The sequence below is a fragment of the Urocitellus parryii genome, chromosome 2 (assembly GCF_045843805.1).
Source record: "Urocitellus parryii isolate mUroPar1 chromosome 2, mUroPar1.hap1, whole genome shotgun sequence".
In the NCBI taxonomy this organism is placed as follows: Eukaryota; Metazoa; Chordata; class Mammalia; order Rodentia; family Sciuridae; genus Urocitellus; species Urocitellus parryii.
This window is the reverse complement of record NC_135532.1, coordinates 226,315,804-226,334,623: the sequence shown is the minus strand read 5'-3', so window position 1 is coordinate 226,334,623 and position 18,820 is coordinate 226,315,804. Positions and strand designations below refer to the sequence as shown.

Here is an 18,820-nt window from a genome sequence, read left to right as displayed (position 1 = left end):
AAACGCTGAGAAAATTCAGAGACTGGCTACATCCTTTTTTTTTTTTTTTTAGGATCTAGGGGTATTATACAGTATCCCTTCCAAAGCAGAGGAATCACTGTATCTGGACCTCCTGCTGTTGAGAAAGCTAGACATTTGATGATTCTCTTTTTAATTGAAAAATTATTTATATTACTATCAATTCAGATTTTTCTCTTTTTTTTTGGATTCTCTATTTTGACATTTGATGATTCTTGAGCTGGTTCTTGCCTCGGGTTCTAAAGGCAGTGTGTCCCACGCCTCAGAATATTGCCCTGGCCCACTCATGGGAGAATGTGGAAGATCACCAGTTTTGAAAACAGTCCAGAAAGGAAAGCCTCTGCATTAGGTCCAGGAAGTGATGCAAGCAGATCTCCTGGCTGGGCCACACAGTCTAGCAGGTATGGATCCGTGTCAATGGTGAAGAATGAGGCAGTGTGTAATTTCCTTCATGACCCAATGGGAGATTCAGAATAAAGGACCTGAAAGTTCTGTCCTGCCACTTGGAGCAGAGAACTGTCTGCCTTTGCAGGGGATTCTATACACGTTCACATGCTGGCTTTCTGATGGAGATGGAGCACCTGATTACAAGATACCAAGTGTCTGTGCAACTCAAACTTCTAATTACCATAGGAAAAACATAAAGTTAGCTGGACCCAGCCGCAGTCCCCATCAAATGGAAGCAATACATTTGGGATTGAGCATGAGAATGTACAGAGGTCATCAAGCAAGCTGCAGAATGTCCACTACTGTTGTATCTGAGACTGTCATTTCACATGTATGAATGACCATTGGGGGGAACTCTACCTACCAGTTGATAGAAGAAAAATCTTGAACTTTGTTAACTTGGTTCACAGATGATGGGTTAACTCAGTTCAAAAGGAAAACAGTAGTTACAGCCACACTCAGGGGTAGCCATGAGAAATGGTGGAAGGAACATACACATGCTCCCACTAGGCAGCATTTCAGACAGGGCTCCAAGGTGAGATGGGCAGCAATGGATGGCCTGGGTAGCTGGTCAAGGAAAAGCAGTTTGAAGATGGACCCCAAAATGTCGCAAAGTCATGTAGCTAGACATTGCACTAATGATCTTTGTATGAATGCTAATGCCCACAACACAGTATCCATGAAAGAACAACTACCCAACCAAGTGGACAGAATGATGCAGACAGCTGACATTGGACAAGCTGTTCATGACATGATGGCACACGGACAAAGCAGCCAAAGTTGTATGGACGTGGAGGTTATTCATGAGCCTAACTGCATTGGTTCTCTGACCAAAGCTGACCTAACCCCTAGCTGCCACTCAATGTCTAACTTGTCAGCAAAAGAGACCAATACTAGGCTCGAAATATGGCTCCTTAAATCAGGAATGAACCAATCTAGTTGATGCTGGAAGTCTTCCACTGTAACATTTCCCATGGATGAGCCAGTGGTTCATTTTCACAAGAGACTCATTCCGGATTTGGATTTGACTTTTCTGCCCACAAATATCACCCACACGTGTTTGTTCCATTGACACAGCTTCCCACCTAACATTCCAAACAGGGATTTGTTGTATACCGTGGAAGTGGAGTGGCTGGATAAAGGCACAGCTGAACTGTCCAGCTGGGGGTACTCTGAAGACTGAATGCTATTTGCCAGGGTGCATTAAATTCAAACCATCTCCACAAAGAGAGAGAACAGGTGTCTGAAAACCCAGGGGCAGGAACAAGAGCAGCCCCCGTACCATCATTCCCAGTAACCCTGGGGAACTTTGTGGTTCCTGTCCTCCACATTTAGATTCTTCAGGGTCAAAGGTCACATTGCCAGTCAGCCCAGTTTTTTTTTCCCAAAATTTGTTTTTATTGTTTATTATTTGTTTAAACTTTGGGTTTCCATTTCCCAGAAGAAAAGAGTAGAAGAGAGGTTTGATATCATGGGAAGAGTCTCTAGGGCTCACTCCTTCTATCTTGAAGATCCTTTAGAGATCCTCCACTGTGGGACAAAGTATCCTACTGCAGGTTTAATAGCCATCCAGGAGAAAAACGTCCAACCCTGTCACATATCATGTCATACCATCATCGTTTGAAGAAGGAGGGAGAGGGCTGGCTTTGTAGCTGTGGTAGAGCGCTTGCCTAGCATGTGTGAGCCACTGCGTCCGATCCTTAGTACCACATTAAAAAAATAAACATGGGCTGGGGGTATAGCTCAGTTGGTAGCTAGCAAAGCAAGTGACCACAGGGAAGGAGGGTGGGAGGAAAGGAGAGAGAGAAAAAAGAGAAGGAAAAGAGAGACAAAGCCCAAGGGTTCTTTTGCTCAGTTCAGATAGAAATCATGAGAAGGCAGAGCAAGAGACCCCCAAGCAGGGTTGCTGGAGCCTGTGCTGCGCACTGCTGACGGCTCTGAGGAGTGTCCCAAGGATGTAGGAAATGGAGTTCACACGGGCGCACGCTCAGCTGTGGACCACTGTGCTGCTCAGCTTTTGGGCAGCACTGGAAGAGATGCTCACTACCACCACCCAGGGGACTGGGAAAACCCCAGGGCAAGCCTGGGGTCATTGTCCACTGAATCCAGCAGCAGCCATGAAGCAGCAGAAGTAGTGTGATTGTCCAAGCAGCAGCAGCAGCCACAATGACAGCACTGGGCTCCAGCAGGGAGGTGCCAGTCTCCACCACAGCCTCTGGCTCCACCCCCATCTGATTCCAGCAGAGGCTGTGGTGAGCAGCACCAGGCAGCCCCACTCCACAGGCCAGAACTGCCTGTCCAGGAAAGAATACAGAAAATACCCTTGGGGAGGGTCTGGCCCTTTCTAATTTGTCTCAGGCCAAATAGGACACTCACCAAGAACACACCAAGAGCCCATAGACTGTGAATGAGTTCTGGGAATTTTGGAGTTCTTGCATCTAGGGACCAGCAGGAAAAAACAAAAAACCTATCTTGGCAGCAGAGGAGAGAGAGCTGTTTATGTTGGAATGGGGAAGTATGTGGTGGTCCTCAATGGCATCTCTCAGTAGTCCTTCACTCAACTATGATTAAGAAATTAGGGCTGGACTTGGTGGCAAACACCTGTAATCCCAGCAGCTCAGGAGGCTGACACTAGAGGATCTTGAGTTCAAAGCCAGCCTCAGCCACAATAAGGCACTAAGCAACTCAGTGATACCCGGTCTCTAAATAAAATACAAAATAGGGCTGGGCATATGTCTCAGTGGTTGAATGTCCCCGAGTTCAATCCCTGGTACCATAAAAATTAAAAATAAAAAATATAGAGAAAAAGAAACCAGGAGCTAGGCCCAGTGGTACATGACTGTGATCCCAACTGGTGAGGCTGAGACAGGAGGATCTCAAGTCTGAGGCCAGCCTGGTCAAGTTAGTGAGACCCTGCCTCAAAACCTCAAAATAAAGGGCTGAGGGTAGAGCTCAGTGGTAGAGAACCCTTGGGCTAAGTCCCCAGGGCTACAAAAAAGAGAAAAAGAAACTAGGTGATCCAGCTTGCTTATGTAGCATGACACATGAGCTACTGGTTTAAGGCACACCCGTGAGGCGTCACCTCAAACTTGTAAGACAGGATCACCGAGCAGATGTTGAAAGACAACCTTCAGCAGGCCACTCTGCCCTTCTGCCAGAGCAGCTGCTGCTGGGTGGGGACCATGACATCACCATGCCGTCATGCCAGACACATGCAGCCGTGTGCCATTTTCCAGCAAGTGCTGCCTACATGTGTTGTTAGGGACCTACACATGCATGTGTGTGTAGTCTCTGCCCCTGACCCCTGGCACATGATGCTGTCTTTTTTATGAGCCAGGAGTTCAGTCATGGAGCCAGTGATCTCAGTCATGGTTGTGTAGTGAAGCTGTGGTAAAAACTCTTGACCACAAGCTCAGGCTGGTGGTGAGCACAGCCTGTGTGGGGGTGTCACAGTGCAGAGGGTGCAGGAGCCTGCTCCAGTGCTGTGTATCTTCCACCAGGATGTTCCTGTTGCAGCCTGAGTAATAAAGTCCCATATTCAGTGCTTTCCTAGATCATTCCAGCAAACTACCAAACAGGTAGGGGACCACAGATCTGTAGTTGGCTGGGTAGAACCCTGAGTAGCCTGGGGACCCCACTTGTGGAGGCAGTCTTGGGAGACTGAGTCCCTAACTTGTGGAGCCTGCGGGGTGACACCAGAATTGAACTGGGGGACACCCTACTGGTGTCAGTGAATGGTAGAGCAAAATGGAATTAGCAGGCAAGGATCACATAGGCTGGGCAGCACGGGTGCCACAGCTGCTCCAGTGTGTTGTCCCCACATTTGCCCACTGCTGTTCCAGACATGGACTTGCTTGTCCTCCCAAAACTTGTTTGTAGACTTGTCCTTTGCTTCTAATCAGAAACCTCTTCTCATGGTGTGGCCCTGGGTTTCTGAGCAAGGACTGTACCATCTTGCCACAAACTCCCATTGCCAGCAGCAGCTTGTCCAGTGGTGGGAAGACAGGATGAAGACAGTCCCGGCTGGGATGTGCACTGAGTAAGTTCCAACAGCTGGAAGCCCAATGGCTGAAGATCAGAAAGGACCTTGGACCAATTCTTGCTCTCCAGCCCATGACCCTATTCTGGGAGGACTACTCCGACCAGATGTGACCAGGGTCCTGTTGAGCCAGCAGCCAAGGCTGCTGTCAGCACAGACACATGGGAATGGGGCTCCTGAGCCAGGGGGTTCCTGGTCCCAGTAACCCAGGAGGCGGCAGTGAGCAAAGTCTGCGACCTGGGCCTCACCAGCAGCACCTCATGGTACTTGTGCTTCAAGTTCAGTCATAGGGAAAGAAAAAGAAGTCCTCTGAAGTAGAGGTCACCAGTGTTGTCTTACAGGGGGAAGGCACAGGCCACCCAACCAGCCACAACGCTAGTAGGGGACAGAAAAACAAAGACTATACAAAGGAAGAAGGTGACAGATACCAACGAGAGCCATGACTAGTTGTGCCTCTTACTTTAACGTATGCATCAAACACACCCCCTTTCATTTCCTCTGTTTTGTTAATTTTATTTTTTTTTAATTTTTTTTTTTTAATATTTATTTATTAGTTATTGGTGGACACAACATCTTTGTTGGTATGTGGTGCTGGAGGATCGAACCCGGGCCGCACGCATGCCAGGCGAGCGCGCTACCGCTTGAGCCACATCCCAGCCCCTCATTTCCTCTGTTTTGGATGCTGGGGATTGAACCCAGGGGTGCTTTATCATTGGGCTATATCCCAGCCCTTTTTGTTTTTTGAGACACTAAGTTCCCTAGCCTGGCCTTGAACTTGCAATCTCCCTCCCTCTGAGGAGTCACTGGGAGGACAGGTGTGCACCATGCCAGCTCCCCTCTCACTTTGCATAAAGGGTTGTGGTGCATTTACTTCACAAACCAGTTTGCAGGCATCACGTCACAGGGCCTGGAGGACATCTGCATTGTAGCCTAGACGGCTGCAATGGATGCTTCATGGGCCTTGGAGAGAAAGATGCTACCTGGTGTCAGGGAGGTGCCTCAATTCACACTCCAGTAACAGGACATGGATAAAAGGCGAGAACAAGTAGCCCGGGGTGAACTCTGCCGACCATCTGCCTGTGTGTCCATCTTGGTTTTGCATGGGGTGTTGGATTCTGCAAAGCACCTGGCCCGGGCATCTCCTCTCTCCTTGGGGACTATCTTCTGTGGGAGGGGCCTGGTCCTGAGCCCCAGTGACCACTTGACCTGTTGTGCATCTCCAGCTGCTTCACCTTGTGGTCCAGGTCCACCTCATCCGTCATCAGAGCAGCCCAATCCTTGCATCCAACCCCCTTGAAAACCTAGAGTGGTTTTGTTTTCCACCCTGCACTCTTGCCGGGGTGATGCCAGAACTGAACTGTGGGACACCCTACTGATGTCAGTGAGTGGCAGAGCAAAATGGAGTTAGGAGGCATTCCCGGGCTGGACTTTACTGGACCATGATGCACTTTCTTCATCTTTCATTATGAATATTTTCAAACAGTGACCATATACCCACTAATTAAATGAAAGGAATGAGGAACAGTAGGATGATGCACAGTGAAGAGTGACCTGAGCTCACTCACGCGTTTGACTTTCCAGAGTCTGACATAAATCTAGGTTTTATTTTTTCATTTTTTGCCAATAAGAAGCACACACTGGGTGAACCAGACACCAGCACCAGGCTGCTCACAACAGAACAGGGCTTACACTTTGTTCCTTCCCACCTGTGTGTGTTTAAAACTCAAAACTTTAAACAAGTTCCCATCTGTACACTTAAGAAACTAAACAACTGGAAGCTGTCCTCACTTCCCTCCCAAAGAGGCAGGGAGGCTCTGCCAACAGGCCTGGGGCAGTCATGTAGCCGCCAAGCAGAGGCCAGGAGGCTGGGAGCAGGAACACAGAGATCTGCCAGAACTGCTCCATGTGGCTTTGCTGCAATGCCTCGAGGAGGGACTTGGTGGCACTTGGGGCTGGCATCAGGGGCTCATGAGGAGTGCCCTGGTCACATGCGCTTTCCTTAGGAAAAAACACCTTTCCTCAAATAGAAAGGCCACAGGTTAAGAGCCACAGGACTTTATTCACTGTTTCGTCTTCTGGCGGCAGGATTTCTTTGAAGTAGAATCTAAAAACAAGTAAAAATAAGGTAGTGATTTCACACATCTTTTAAAAGTAATCTCATAATTTCCAGATGCTATTACTGATTTCATCTCAATTTTGGTAAAAATGAAACGTGGTTTAATTATGAAGCTCAAGAAACACTGGGTAGGAGCTGCAGCTGTAGCCCAGGGATAGAGCAAGGGGTCTGATCATCAGCACTACATAAAAGTAAATAAAGGTCTTGTATCCACTGCAACTAAAATAAATACATGTTAAAAAAGAGAGAAACAGAACTCAATGTAATCTCAATGTAAGAGAAAGGACAAAAAGTCCAGGCCTGAGCCAAACTGACTGGCACTGAGTGTCTCTCCCGTCCACAGTGCACCCACTGAGCATAAGACTAGATAGAGCTGGCAAGGACTGGGCAGAACACCAGCACCTCTGCCTACGTTGTCTCTCACTCCCAGGGGGAGTTACGTCATTTTAACAAGTATTCCGAGGACTGTCGTTACCTGGTTGCACCCCCACTAGTCTTTGCTGGATCATTTCTAAATGGTGAATATATTCTGTCAAAGAATGTTCTGAATCTTGAGAGGCAGCCAGAGATCTTTCTGATCTTGAATTTGGGGATGGAGCGGATCTTCAAACCACCAAATGAGGAGAAAAAAGAAAAAAGGAAAGATTGAACCCAACAGATGGGACCATGATGTGTGCACCAGGAGCTGCTGTCCAGGCTCCTGGGAAACGGGCAGGCCGGGCAGCTTCACGTCAGAGAGAACACTAAGACTTTAACAGCAAACGCTACATACAGAGTGCTTTAAGAACCAATTCCAGACTGTTTCACAGTTAAAGTGAGTAGAAACTGTCATGTTACTTCATTCACTAGGCCATCAAATATGCATCCTTCCCCCCATAGCCTGAGGTAGCCCACCTGCCCTTCCCTTGGGCAAAGCACAGGCTGCCCAGCCCCACTTGGCGGTCCTCATACCAGGGCCATTTTCCCTCTGCACCTGATAAGGCCTAGACCTCCTGGACAGAACCAGTATGTGACTCTCGAAGCTCACTGTACACCTTGCCTTGTCTGGGGGGCGGGGGGCAGTGCAAAGGAGCCACAGGCTGCAGGGAGATGTCAACAGAGGTAAGTGAGCTGAAGCACCACAACTGACCTCTCCTTCCGGCTTGGAAAGGCTGCTGCTGCAGGTCCAGAGCCTTGGGCAGTATCCCTGGCGAGGACAGATGTCTCCTCCTGGGTTGGTGGGGTCAGTCTGGTTTCTGGTGGACACAGCTGCTGCTGTGGCACTCGGGGCCCTTCCCCACAGGTATTCAACATCAGAAGAGGAGAAGAAAGGAATGTGTTTGAGTCGGGAGGCCCATCTACCAAAGACTGATAAGCTTTTAAGAGCCTTCAGAGCAGTTTCAACATTTTAAAAGTACTCAGATTATAACATATTTTTAAAAGTTCTAGAGACCTGGGTTTTGACCACCTGTACTTCATTCCCAGAGCAGGCCCTAACCCCTAGCACTGGCACAGGCAGCCCATGGCTGGAAAGCCTCAGAGGGCTGTGGGTAAGGTGGGGTTCTCCTGCCTCTGCCATCTCTGAGGAGTGGTGTCAGGAGGAGGGAGGACAAACTCAAGACCAGGCATGGCCCAGAGTGGGGACAAGTTTTCCTGATGGCCTGAACCATCAAGTCGCCAGATGGTCCAGCCCTCTAGACGCTGGGATAAGGGCCCAGAAGTGCCCTACTTCCTGGTGATGGCCTGCTGTCAGAAAGCCAGCTGTGCACGCTGCAGGTGGCAGCAGCCCAGAGAAGAGCAGAGAGGAAATGGGCCTGAGCCCCAGGTGATGAGCAGTGCCTCGAGAAAGACCAACAGGACGCAGGACCCCCGTCGACTCCATCCAATGCTAGGTACTGTCTACGTACTGGCGCTTCCGTGAGCTGCAGAGCCACTCCAGGTGCCAGCATGCAGACCTGGCGCTGCGGTTCTCCTGCTGCCTCTGACAGCTGTGCTAGCTAGGCTCACTAGTCCTCACAGTGCCCTATGTAATCCTGAAAAGTGGCTCAACACTGACACAAACACTACCGCACAGAGGACAGGCATGCACACCTGGGCGGGGGGCTCTGCCTTGTGGTGGGACTCCTTTCCGATCTACCTCTTGCCATTTCTTAACCAGGAAGCGTAACCTACAATGAAAGGGGACAAAACACATTTAAAACTGCAAAATGGAAATGAAAGGAGCAATGGAAACACTCCTAGACCTCGCAGCCCCTAAGCGATGCAGACTCCATGACGACCCAGGCTGGCTGCCACTCTGGCTGTGCTGCACACAGGATAAGTGCCTTCCCACACACTGGGTCCCCGGAGCCACCACAGCTCAGCTCTGCTCTCGGGGTCTAGGTCAAAACCATCTGTGGCACCAGGGACCAGGAAAAAGGAACCTTGCTGGCTTCATCTTACCATCGACAGCACCAGACAATGCCAGAGAGGCAAGGAGGCAGGGGCACAACGTGCAAGGAGTGGGTGCAGTCCTCAGGCCGCCACTCCAGACAAGACCCGCCGAGGTCCTACAGAGAAGGCAACCAGAGGACTGAGGTCCCATGGCCCAAGGCCCTGCAGGCAGCCTCAGAGTCTACCCACCTTCCTCTGCCAAGCACCATCCAAGATACCTCCTAGGGCAGAACATTCTCCTCACCCAGCACTATTCCAGACACCACCTGGAGCAGGGCCTTCTCCCCACCCAGCACTCTCCAAGAAACCTCCTGGAACAAGGCCTTCTCCTCCACCCAGCACTCTCCAAGAAACCTCCTGGAACAGGGCCTTCTCCTCCACCTAGCACTCTCCAAGACACCTCCTGGAACAGGGCCTTCTCCTCCACCCAGCACTCTCCAGGACACCTCCTGGAGAAGGGCCTTCTCCTCACCCAGCACTCTCCAAGACACCTCCTGGAGGAGGGCCTTCTCCTCACCCAGCACTCCCCAAGACACCCCTGGAGCAGGACCTTCTCCTTACCCAGCACTCTCCAAGACACCTACTGGAGCAGAGCCTTCTCCCCACCCAGCACTCTCCAAGACTCCTCCTGGAGCAGGACTTTCTCCTCCACCCAGCACTCTCCAAGACACCTCCTGGAGCAGGGACTTCTCCCCACCCAGCACTCTCCAAGACACCCCTAGAGCAGGACCTTATCCACCCAGCACTCTCCAAGACACCTCCTGGAGAAGGGCCTTCTCCTCACCCAGCACTCTCCAAGACACCTCCTGGAACAGGGCCTTCACCCACCCAGCATTCTCCAAGACACCTCTTGGAACAGGGCCTTCTCCTCCACCCAGCACTCGCCATGACACCTCCTGGAGAAGGGCCTTCTCCTCACCCAGCACTCTCCAAGATATCTCCTGGAACAAGGCCTTCTTCTCCACCCAGCACTCTCCAAGACACCTCCTGGAACAAGGCCTTCTCCTCCACCCAGCACTCTCCAAGACACCTCCTGGAGCAGGGCCTTCTCCTCACCCAGCACTCTCCAAGACACCTCCTGGAGCAGGGCCTTCTCCTCACCCAGCACTCCCCAAGACACCCCTGGAGCAGGACCTTCTCCTTACCCAGCACTCCCCAGGACACCTCCTGGAGCAGAGCCTTCTCCCCACCCAGCACTCTCCAAGACACCTCCTGGAGCAGAGCCTTCTCCGCACCCAGCACTCTCCAAGACACCTCCTGGAGCAGGACCTTCTCCTCCACCCAGCACTCTCCAAGACACCTCCTGGAGCAGGACCTTCTCCATCCAGCACTCTCCAAGACACCCCCTGGAGCAGGGCCTTCTCTCCACCCAGCACTCTCCAAGACACCTCCTGGAGCAGGGCCTTCTCCCCACCCACCACTCTCCAAGACACCCCTAGAGCAGGACCTTCTCCACCCAGCACTCTCCAAGACACCTCCTGGAGAAGGGCCTTCTCCTCACCCAGCACTCTCCAAGACACCTCCTGGAACAGGGCCTTCACCCACACAGCATTCTCCAAGACACCTCCTGGAACAGGGCCTTCTCCTCCACCCAGCACTCGCCATGACAACTCCTGGAGAAGGGCCTTCTCCTCACCCAGCACTCTCCTAGATATCTCCTGGAACAAGGCCTTCTTCTCCACCCAGCACTCTCCAAGACACCTCCTGGAACAAGGCCTTCTCCTCCACCCAGCACTCTCCAAGACACCTCCTGGACCAGGGCCTTCTCCCCACCCAGCACTCTCCAAGACACCTCCTGGAGCAGGGCCTTCTCCATCCAGCACTCTCCATGACACCTCCTGAAGCAGGGCCTTCTCCACACCCAGCACTCTCCAAGACACCTCCTGCAGCAGGACATTCTCCACCCAGCACTCTCTAAGACACCTCCTGGAACAGGGCCTTCCGCTTATCCAGCACTCTCCAGACACCTCCTGGAGCAGGGCCTTCTCCCCACCCAGCACTCTCCAAGACACCTCCTAGAGCAGGGCCTTGTCCTCCACCCAGCACTCTCCAAGACACCTCCTGGAGCAGGACCTTCTCCTCCACCCAGCACTCTCCATGACACCTACTGGAGCAGGGCCTACTATACCCAGCACTCTCCAAGACACCTCCTGTAGTAGGGCCTTCTCCTCCACCCAGCACTCTCCAAGACACCTCCTGGAGCAGGGCCTTCTCCTCACCCAGCACTCTCCAAGACACCCCTAGAGCAGGACCTTCTCCACCCAGCACTCTCCAAGACACCTCCTGGAACAGGGGCTTCCCCTCCACACAGCACTCTCCATGACACCTCCTGGAGAAGGGCCTTCTCCAAACCCAGCACTCTCCAAGACACCTCCTGGAACAGGGCCTTCTCCTCCACCCAGCACTCTCCAGGACACCTCCTGGAAAAGGGCCTTCTCCTCACCCAGCACTCTCCAAGACACCTCCTGGAGCAGGGCCTTCTCCTCACCCAGCACTCCCCAAGACACCCCTGGAGCAGGACCTTCTCCTTACCCAGCACTCTCCAAGACACCTCCTGGAGCAGGACCTTCTCCTCCACCCAGCACTCTCCAAGACACCTCCTGGAGCAGGGCCTTTTCCCCACCCAGCACTCTCCAAGACACCCCTAGAGCAGGACCTTATCCACCCAGCACTCTCCAAGACACCTCCTGGAGAAGGGCCTTCTCCTCACCCAGCACTCTCCAAGACACCTCCTGGAACAGGGCCTTCACCCACCCAGCATTCTCCAAGACACCTCTTGGAACAGGGCCTTCTCCTCCACCCAGCACTCGCCATGACACCTCCTGAACAGGGCCTTCTCCTCACCCAGCACTCGCCATGACACCTCCTGGAGCAGGGCCTTCTCCTCACCCAGCACTCCCCAAGACACCCCTGGAGCAGGACCTTCTCCTTACCCAGCACTCCCCAGGACACCTCCTGGAGCAGAGCCTTCTCCCCACCCAGCACTCTCCAAGACACCTCCTGGAGCAGAGCCTTCTCCGCACCCAGCACTCTCCAAGACACCTCCTGGAGCAGGACCTTCTCCTCCACCCAGCACTCTCCAAGACACCTCCTGGAGCAGGACCTTCTCCATCCAGCACTCTCCAAGACACCCCCTGGAGCAGGGCCTTCTCTCCACCCAGCACTCTCCAAGACACCTCCTGGAGCAGGGCCTTCTCCCCACCCACCACTCTCCAAGACACCCCTAGAGCAGGACCTTCTCCACCCAGCACTCTCCAAGACACCTCCTGGAGAAGGGCCTTCTCCTCACCCAGCATTCTCCAAGACACCTCCTGGAACAGGGCCTTCTCCTCCACCCAGCACTCGCCATGACAACTCCTGGAGAAGGGCCTTCTCCTCACCCAGCACTCTCCTAGATATCTCCTGGAACAAGGCCTTCTTCTCCACCCAGCACTCTCCAAGACACCTCCTGGAACAAGGCCTTCTCCTCCACCCAGCACTCTCCAAGACACCTCCTGGACCAGGGCCTTCTCCCCACCCAGCACTCTCCAAGACACCTCCTGGAGCAGGGCCTTCTCCATCCAGCACTCTCCATGACACCTCCTGAAGCAGGGCCTTCTCCACACCCAGCACTCTCCAAGACACCTCCTGCAGCAGGACATTCTCCACCCAGCACTCTCTAAGACACCTCCTGGAACAGGGCCTTCCGCTTATCCAGCACTCTCCAGACACCTCCTGGAGCAGGGCCTTCTCCCCACCCAGCACTCTCCAAGACACCTCCTAGAGCAGGGCCTTGTCCTCCACCCAGCACTCTCCAAGACACCTCCTGGAGCAGGACCTTCTCCTCCACCCAGCACTCTCCATGACACCTACTGGAGCAGGGCCTACTATACCCAGCACTCTCCAAGACACCTCCTGTAGTAGGGCCTTCTCCTCCACCCAGCACTCTCCAAGACACCTCCTGGAGCAGGGCCTTCTCCTCACCCAGCACTCTCCAAGACACCCCTAGAGCAGGACCTTCTCCACCCAGCACTCTCCAAGACACCTCCTGGAACAGGGGCTTCCCCTCCACACAGCACTCTCCATGACACCTCCTGGAGAAGGGCCTTCTCCAAACCCAGCACTCTCCAAGACACCTCCTGGAACAGGGCCTTCTCCTCCACCCAGCACTCTCCAGGACACCTCCTGGAAAAGGGCCTTCTCCTCACCCAGCACTCTCCAAGACACCTCCTGGAGCAGGGCCTTCTCCTCACCCAGCACTCCCCAAGACACCCCTGGAGCAGGACTTTCTCCTTACCCAGCACTCTCCAAGACACCTCCTGGAGCAGGACCTTCTCCTCCACCCAGCACTCTCCAAGACACCTCCTGGAGCAGGGCCTTTTCCCCACCCAGCACTCTCCAAGACACCCCTAGAGCAGGACCTTATCCACCCAGCACTCTCCAAGACACCTCCTGGAGAAGGGCCTTCTCCTCACCCAGCACTCTCCAAGACACCTCCTGGAACAGGGCCTTCACCCACCCAGCATTCTCCAAGACACCTCTTGGAACAGGGCCTTCTCCTCCACCCAGCACTCGCCATGACACCTCCTGAACAGGGCCTTCTCCTCACCCAGCACTCGCCATGACACCTCCTGGAGAAGGGCCTTCTCCTCACCCAGCACTCTCCAAGATATCTCCTGGAACAAGGCCTTCTTCTCCACCCAGCACTCTCCAAGACACCTCCTGGAACAAGGCCTTCTCCTCCACCCAGCACTCTCCAAGACACCTCCAGGAACAGGGCCTTCTCCCCACCCAGCACTCTCCAAGACACCTCCTGGAGCAGGGCCTTGTCTCCACCCAGCACTCTCCAAGACACCTCCTGGAGCAGGGCCTTCTCCCCACCCAGCACTCTCCAAGACACCTCCTGGAGCAGGGCCTTGTCTTCCACCCAGCACTCTCCAAGACACCTCCTGGAGCAGGGTCTTCTCCCCACCCAGCACTCTCCAAGACACCTCCTGGAGCAGGGCCTTGTCTCCACCCAGCACTCTCCAAGACACCTCCTGGAGCAGGGCCTTCTCCTCACCCAGCACTCTCCAAGACACCTCCTGCAGCAGGGCCTTCTCCCCACCCAGCACTCTCCAAGATATCTCCTGGAACAAGGTTTTCTCCTCCACCCAGCACTCTCCAAGACACCTCCTGGAGCAGGACCTTCTCCATCCAGCACTCTCCAAGACACCTCCTGGAACAGGGCCTTCTCCTCCACCCAGCACTCTCCAAGACACCTCCTGGACCAGGGCCTTCTCCCCACCCAGCACTCTCCAAGACACCTCCTGGAGCAGGGCCTTCTCCATCCAGCACTCTCCATGACACCTCCTGAAGCAGGGCCTTCTCCACACCCAGCACTCTCCAAGACACCTCCTGCAGCAGGACATTCTCCACCCAGCACTCTCTAAGACACCTCCTGGAACAGGGCCTTCCGCTTATCCAGCACTCTCCAGACACCTCCTGGAGCAGGGCCTTCTCCCCACCCAGCACTCTCCAAGACACCTCCTAGAGCAGGGCCTTCTCCCCACCCAGCACTCTCCAAGACACCTCCTGGAGCAGGACCTTCTCCTCCACCCAGCACTCTCCATGACACCTACTGGAGCAGGGCCTACTATACCCAGCACTCTCCAAGACACCTCCTGTAGTAGGGCCTTCTCCTCCACCCAGCACTCTCCAAGACACCTCCTGGAGCAGGGCCTTCTCCTCCACCCAGCACTCTCCAAGACACCTCCTGGAACAGGGCCTTCTCCCCACCCAGCACTCTCCAAGACACCCCTAGAGCAGGACCTTCTCCACCCAGCACTCTCCAAGACACCTCCTGGAGCAGGGCCTTCTCCCCACCCAGCACTCTCCAAGACACCTCCTGGAGAAGGGCCTTCTCCTCACCCAGCACTCTCCAAGACACCTCCTGGAGCAGGACCTTCTCCTCACCCAGCACTCTCCAAGACACCTCCTGGAGAAGGGCCTTATCCTCACCCAGCACTCTCCAAGACACCTCCTAGAGAAGGGCCTTCGCCTCACCCAGCACTCTCCAAGACACCTCCTGGAGCAGGGCCTTCTCCTCACCCAGCACTCTCCAAGACACCTCCTGGAGCAGGGCCTTCTCCATACCCAGCACTCTCCAAGACACCTCCTGGAGCAGGGCCTTCTCCTCCACCCAGCACTCTCCATGACACCTCCTGGAGCAGGGCCTCCTCCTCCACCCAGCACTCTCCAAGACACCTCCTGGAACAGGGCCTTCTCCCCACCTAGCACTCTCCAAGACACCTCCTAGAGCAGGGTCTTCTCCATCCAGCACTCTCCATGACACCTCCTAAAGCACGGCCTTCTCCTCACCCAGCACTCTCCAAGACACCTCCTAGAGCAGGGTCTTCTCTCCACCCAGCACTCTCCAAGACACCTCCTGGAACAGGGCCTTCTCCTCACCCAGCACTCTCCAAGACACCTCCTGGAGCAGGGCCTTCTGCCCACCCAGCACTCTCCAAGACACCCCTAGAGCAGGACCTTCTCCACCCAGCACTCTCCAAGACACCTCCTGGAGCAGGGCCTTCTGCCCACCCAGCACTCTCCAAGACACCTCCTGGAGCAGGACCTTCTCCACCCAGCACTCTCCAAGACACCTCCTGGAGCAGGGCCTTCTCCCCACCCAGCACTCTCCAAGACACCTCCTGGAGCAGGGCCTTCTCCCCACCCAGCACTGTCCAAGACACCCCTAGAGCAGGACCTTCTCCTCACCAAGCACTCTCCAAGACACCTCCTGGAACAGGGCCTTCTCCTCACCCAGCACTCTCCAAGACACCTCCTGGAGCAGGGCCTTCTCCCCACCCAGCACTCTCCAAGACACCTCCTGGAGCAGGGCCTTCTCCTCACCCAGCACTCTCCAAGACACCCCTAGAGCAGGATCTTCTCCACCCAGCACTCTCCAAGACACCTCCTGGAGAAGGGCCTTCTCCTCACCCAGCACTCTCCAAGACACCTCCTGGAACAGAGCCTTCTCCTCCACCCAGCACTCTCCAAGACACCTCCTGGAACAAGGCCTTCTTCTCCACCCAGCACTCTCCAAGACACCTCCTGGAACAAGGCCTTCTCCTCCACCCAGCACTCTCCAAGACACCTCCTGAACAGGGCCTTATCCTCACCCAGCACTCTCCAAGACACCTCCTGGAACAGGGCCTCCTCCTCCACCCAGCACTCTCCAAGACACCTCCTGAACAGGGCCTTCTCCCCACCCAGCACTCTCCAAGACACCTACTGGAGCAGGGCCTTCTCCCCACCCAGCACTCTCCAAGACACCTCCTGGAGCAGGGCCTTCTCCTCACCCAGCACTCTCCAAGACACCTCCTGGAGCAGGACCTTCTCCACCCAGCACTCTCCAAGACACCTCCTGGAACAGGGCCTTCTCCCCACCCAGCACTCTCCAAGACGCCTCCTGGAGCAGGGCCTTCTCCCCACCCAGCACTCTCCAAGACACCTCCTGGAGCAGGGCCTTCTCCCCACCCAGCACTGTCCAAGACACCCCTAGAGCAGGACCTTCTCCTCACCCAGCACTCTCCAAGACACCTCCTGGAACAGGGCCTTCTCCTCACCCAGCACTCTCCAAGATACCTCCTGGAGCAGGGCCTTCTCCCCACCCAGCACTCTCCAAGACACCTCCTGGAGCAGGGCCTTCTCCCCACCCAGCACTCTCCAAGACACCTCCTGCAGCAGGACCTTCTCCACCCAGCACTCTAAAGACACCTCCTGGAGAAGGGCCTTCTCCTCACCCAGCACTCTCCAGGACACCTCCTGGAGCAGGGCCTTCTCCTCACCCAGCACTCTCCAAGACACCTCCTGAACAGGGCCTTCTTCTCCACCCAGCACTCTCCAAGACACCTCCTGGAACAAGGCCTTCTCCTCCACCCAGCACTCTCCAAGACACCTCCTGAACAGGGCCTTATCCTCACCCAGCACTCTCCAAGACACCTCCTGGAACAGGGCCTCCTCCTCCACCCAGCACTCTCCAAGACACCTCCTAGAGCAGGGCCTTCTCCCCACCCAGCACTCTCCAAGACACCTCCTGGAAGAGGGCCTTCTCCTCCACCCAGCACTCTCCAAGACACCTCCTGGAGCAGGGCCTTCTCCCCACCCAGCACTCTCCAAGACACCTCCTGGAGCAGGGCCTTCTCCTCACCCAGCACTCTCCAAGACACCCCTGGAGCAGGACCATCTCCACCCAGCACTCTCCAAGACACCTCCTGGAACAGGGCCTTCTCCCCACCCAGCACTCTCCATGACACCTCCTGGAGCAGGGCCTTCTCCCCACCCAGCACTGTCCAAGACACCCCTAGAGCAGGACCTTCTCCTCACCCAGCACTCTCCAAGACACCTCCTGGAACAGGGCCTTCTCCAACCAGTACTCTCCAAGACACCTCCTAGAGCAGGGTCTTCTCTCCACCCAGCACTCTCCAAGACACCTCCTGGAACAAGGCCTTCTCCTCACCCAGCACTCTCCAAGACACCTCCTGGAGCAGGGCATTCTCCCCACCCAGCACTCTCCAAGACGCCTCCTGGAGCAGGGCCTTCTCCCCACCCAGCACTCTCCAAGACACCTCCTGGAGCAGGGCCTTCTCCCCACCCAGCACTGTCCAAGACACCCCTAGAGCAGGACCTTCTCCCCACCCAGCACTCTCCAAGACACCTCCTGGAGCAGGGCCTTCTCCCCACCCAGCACTCTCCAAGACACCTCCTGCAGCAGGACCTTCTCCACCCAGCACTCTAAAGACACCTCCTGGAGAAGGGCCTTCTCCTCACCCAGCACTCTCCAGGACACCTCCTGGAGCAGGGCCTTCTCCTCACCCAGCACTCTCCAAGACACCTCCTGAACAGGGCCTTCTTCTCCACCCAGTACTCTCCAAGACACCTCCTGGAACAAGGCCTTCTCCTCCACCCAGCACTCTCCAAGACACCTCCTGAACAGGGCCTTATCCTCACCCAGCACTCTCCAAGACACCTCCTGGAACAGGGCCTCCTCCTCCACCCAGCACTCTCCAAGACACCTCCTGAACAGGGCCTTCTCCCCACCCAGCACTCTCCAAGACACCTCCTGGAACAGGGCCTTCTCCTCCACCCAGCACTCTCCAAGACACCTCCTGGAGCAGGGCCTTCTCCCCACCCAGCACTCTCCAAGACACCTCCTGGAGCAGGGCCTTCTCCTCACCCAGCACTCTCCAAGACACCTCCTGGAGCAGGACCTTCTCCACCCAGCACTCTCCAAGACACCTCCTGGAACAGGGCCTTCTCCCCACCCAGCACTCTCCAAGACACCTCCTGGAGCAGGGCCTTCTCCCCACCCAGCACTGTCCAAGACACCCCTAGAGCAGGACCTTCTCCTCACCCAGCACTCTCCAAGACACCTCCTGGAACAGGGCCTTCTCCAACCAGTACTCTCCAAGACACCTCCTAGAGCAGGGTCTTCTCTCCACCCAGCACTCTCCAAGACACCTCCTGGAACAGGGCCTTCTCCTCACCCAGCACTCTCCAAGACACCTCCTGGAGCAGGGCCTTCTCCTCACCCAGCACTCTCCAAGACACCTCCTGGAGCAGGGCCTTCTTCCCACCCAGCACTCTCCAAGACGCCTCCTGGAGCAGGGCCTTCTCCCCACCCAGCACTCTCCAAGACACCTCCTGGAGCAGGGCCTTCTCCCCACCCAGCACTGTCCAAGACACCCCTAGAGCAGGACCTTCTCCTCACCCAGCACTCTCCAAGACACCTCCTGGAGCAGGGCATTCTCTCCACCCAGCACTGT

At 55.2% G+C, this 18,820-nt stretch overlaps 1 protein-coding gene across 11 annotated transcripts in view; it reads right to left on the bottom strand.

Annotated features, from left to right (window-relative positions):
- Positions 1-6,087: 6,087 nt before the first annotated feature.
- The window catches only part of Pcnt (pericentrin), a 111,372-nt gene continuing 98,639 nt past the window's right edge, over positions 6,088-18,820 (bottom strand). For all 11 annotated transcript variants that reach the window (XM_077795445.1, XM_077795439.1, XM_077795441.1 and 8 more), the window contains 4 exons: positions 8,691-8,767; positions 7,750-7,891; positions 7,096-7,223; positions 6,088-6,608 (listed from right to left, as the gene is read on the bottom strand). In XM_077795445.1, coding sequence (XP_077651571.1) covers positions 6,565-6,608; positions 7,096-7,223; positions 7,750-7,891; positions 8,691-8,767 — 391 coding nt within the window. In that variant the 3' untranslated portion in view covers positions 6,088-6,564. The remainder of the gene's footprint in view (positions 6,609-7,095; positions 7,224-7,749; positions 7,892-8,690; positions 8,768-18,820) is intronic.